A 3,027-nucleotide genomic window follows, 5' to 3' on the forward strand; every position below is an offset into this window, starting at 1 on the left:
GATACGATCTAGATGGGTGCTCGTGAATCTTCAATGAATCCGCCTAAGAAAAACTTGCTTGGAGATTGAAGAACCCTTGTAGAACAACTCCTAGAAAGATTTTTGATAAGCTGGAAAAATAGGGCTAATTTGTTATCTATTTATACTCTTCAAAATCTGATGCAGAAAACGTCCCAGGACTTCAGATCCCGTGCTCTCACTGCGGCGCAGTGGGATTGGCCTTCCGTCACTGCGGCGCAGTGACCTGGGTTTGACTTTGACTTTTAAGTGACTGCGGCGCAGTGGCAATGGATACCTCCACTGCGGCGCAGTCCTTTTCTTCGGCTTCCTTATCCCTTGTCATGACTGCGGCGCAGTCTTTCTCTTGCCATTCCCACTTCGGCGCAGTGGGGTTTGTTCACAACCTTTTCGTGGGATTGGACTGCGGGGCAGTGGACAAGGTATATCCTACTAAGGCGCAGTCACATGCATGTATAACAAACACATAAACGCACCAAATGCACACAAATTCGACTTACAATACATAATAAAATGACCAATAATGATGTGGGCGATGGGTATAAATTGGTCACATCAATGTGTGATGTTTGTTATGAATGAAATGGCTAGCTTACTAGGCTTTATATGGTGCTTGATGTACAATGTCAAGGTAGCATAATTATGATTGTATGTGTATGCATTCACTAAGCATAGCTTACCTTTTAGTTGTCTAACTCTTTTATAGGCGTTGGTAGTAACAAGAGCAAAGAAGTGACTGAGTGAAGTTCAACTTGGAAGTTCTTGCCAATTCGAGGTTGCCATTTTGGGTAACTTGGGTAGATGATCCCTTTGGTACATGTTGGCTCTTGATACAATTCCTTTTGGTTAATTTAATTTTGGTAAAATTTTGGAAATTTGGTGGTTGCGATGGATATGTAAGCTTTTGATAAACTTGCGAATGACTTGACAAATTATCCAAGTTGGGTAATTGACCCACTTGTTGATCAATGTGGATTGTAAATCTTGTATAAATGGCAAATCTTAATGTAATGATGTTTTTATATGTCTTGAATACTTTTGGTTTAGTCTTTGAAAGGTTTTGAAGTGAAATGGTATTTTGGTTGAACCTATTTTTGAGTCAAAGTGCAGGAAAAAAATGAGGTTTTGATCAAAGCTCTTCTGCAGGTAGTACCACTACGCCGTAGTGGGAGTCCGTCCTAGCTCACTGCGCCGCAGTGGGCATTTGATAAATTATTGTCGGGATTTTCCACTGCGCCGCAGTGGAGATGTTTTGCCTCACTACGCCGCAGTGGAGGTGTTTTGCCTCACTGCGCCGCAGTGGGTACTGATAAAAAAAAATTATTCGATTTTGATTAAAAAGGATTGGGTCCTTACATTTTTGGTATCAGAACCATGGTTCAAGGTATTTAGGTATTTGATCTTTAGGTTAAGATGCCTAGACTTGAACCATAGGAAATTGACCTTGACCTTAGGTATTGGATTGTTCATGTTTGAAAGTTGAAGTATTTCGTAAGATTGATTTAAAATGAAATAGTTTATGATTATAATAGAGTCGGCCTATTATCAGTCATAAGCTATTATGTTTTAAATTGAACTTACTAAATATGGAAATGATCGAATATGAAGGTTTGGGGGTATTAGAGGTTATGTAATGAATGAAATGCGATATTTATTGGTCTCTTAGATTTTGTAGTATGGATTCATCTCAAGACGAAGATGGGTCAAGTCGCGATAGAAATAAGAGTGTGATGAATGAAGATTTAAGTTGTGACTTCATTAGTGAACAGATAGGGAAAGCCTTGGAGAATTTATCTCCGTTCATTGTTAAGAAACTAAATGAGACTCTCGAAGGAGCGATGAGCGATTCTATCGCAACCAAAATAAGAGAAGAAGTGGCCTTCGCGGTACAGGAAGTATTTGATAAACGCTTTCCTAAAGAGAAAGTACCGGAAGCACAAAATGCTGAAGAACAACCGAAGCCTAAGAATGAAAAGCCTTATGATCTTAAGAGTTTCACTATTGTTAACCCTCCCAAATACAACAAGGTAACTATTTGAGGGAGCTTTTCGCATCACAAAAACTCCACCAGAAGACAAGACCTTGTATGATGGGATGGTGTAATAGTGAAGATAGGAGAGGATGCGACGGTGAAGATGGAGTGGGCTGATTTTAAGGTGGCCTTTTTCAAAGAATTTCGATCCGAAGCCGATGTGACTAGGCTTAGGAGTGAGTTTTTGAATGACTCGCAAGGCACCTTAAATGTGAATGAATTCCGGGTAAAATTTCTAGACAAAGCTCAATTTTGTCCGGAGTATTTGAAGGAGCATTTCTATCGCAAGCTTCCCAAGAGTATTCGAGAAAAGATTACTCTACTTCAAATTGAATCGTTTACCCAACTAGTGGATGTGGCAAGATGGCATGAGGTTGAACAAGGCATGCCGGATGATGAGTCTTCGAAGAAAAAGGCGGAACAAGGTAACTCTCCAAACAAGAAGTTTCGGCCTAGTGGAAGTTCGGGGGGTAATTCAAATAGAAGAAACATTCCCACTTGCAATAATTGTGGGAAACATCATTCTGGAGTATGTCTCTCACCATCTAAGAAAGGATGCTTCAATTGTGGCCAACTGGGTCACATTAGCCGAGATTGTAAGTTCCCTCTTAGCAAGCCTACCGTATGTTTCAAGTGCTTCAATGAAGGGCACATGAAGAGTGCTTGCCCATTGTTGTCGGAAGAAGAAAGGCAAGCCGAAGTAAGAAAAGCAAATGAAAGAAAGTTAGCGAAACAAGTAGGGAATCCTAGGTGAAGATCATTTCAAATTTTGGTAGCTCAAGCTAAAGAGTCCCCCGATGTTGTGTCAGGTACCTTTCTAGTTCATGACACACCCGCTAACATTTTATTTGATTCCACAACAAATCGTTCCTTTGTTGCTACTCGATTCACTAAATGCATTCATTTACAATTGTCTTCTCTTGAATCTCCTTTGCTGGTGGAAGTAGCAGGTGATCAAACTTATGTGCTTAAAAGTG

The 3,027-nt window shown here is 40.2% G+C and overlaps 1 protein-coding gene across 1 annotated transcript; it reads left to right on the forward strand.

Moving 5' to 3' along the window:
* The first annotated feature begins 1,694 nt into the window (after positions 1-1,694).
* On the forward strand, positions 1,695-2,804 carry LOC122597334. The gene is made up of 2 exons (XM_043769963.1): positions 1,695-2,045; positions 2,130-2,804. Exons 1-2 carry the CDS (start codon positions 1,695-1,697, stop codon positions 2,802-2,804), a joined length of 1,026 nt encoding a protein of 341 aa, XP_043625898.1.
* The last annotated feature ends 223 nt before the right edge of the window (positions 2,805-3,027 follow it).

This window comes from Erigeron canadensis, chromosome 1, assembly GCF_010389155.1.
Source record: "Erigeron canadensis isolate Cc75 chromosome 1, C_canadensis_v1, whole genome shotgun sequence".
Taxonomy (NCBI): Eukaryota; Viridiplantae; Streptophyta; class Magnoliopsida; order Asterales; family Asteraceae; genus Erigeron; species Erigeron canadensis.

Excerpts from the sequence above, each read along its gene's own strand:
- LOC122597334 (XM_043769963.1), top strand. The coding sequence starts at position 1,695 with ATGGATTCATCTCAAGACGAAGATGGGTCAAGTCGCGATAGAAATAAG. Across the intron at positions 2,046-2,129 it reads ACCCTCCCAAATACAACAAG|ATAGGAGAGGATGCGACGGT; the intron begins GTAACTATTTGA and ends GTAATAGTGAAG.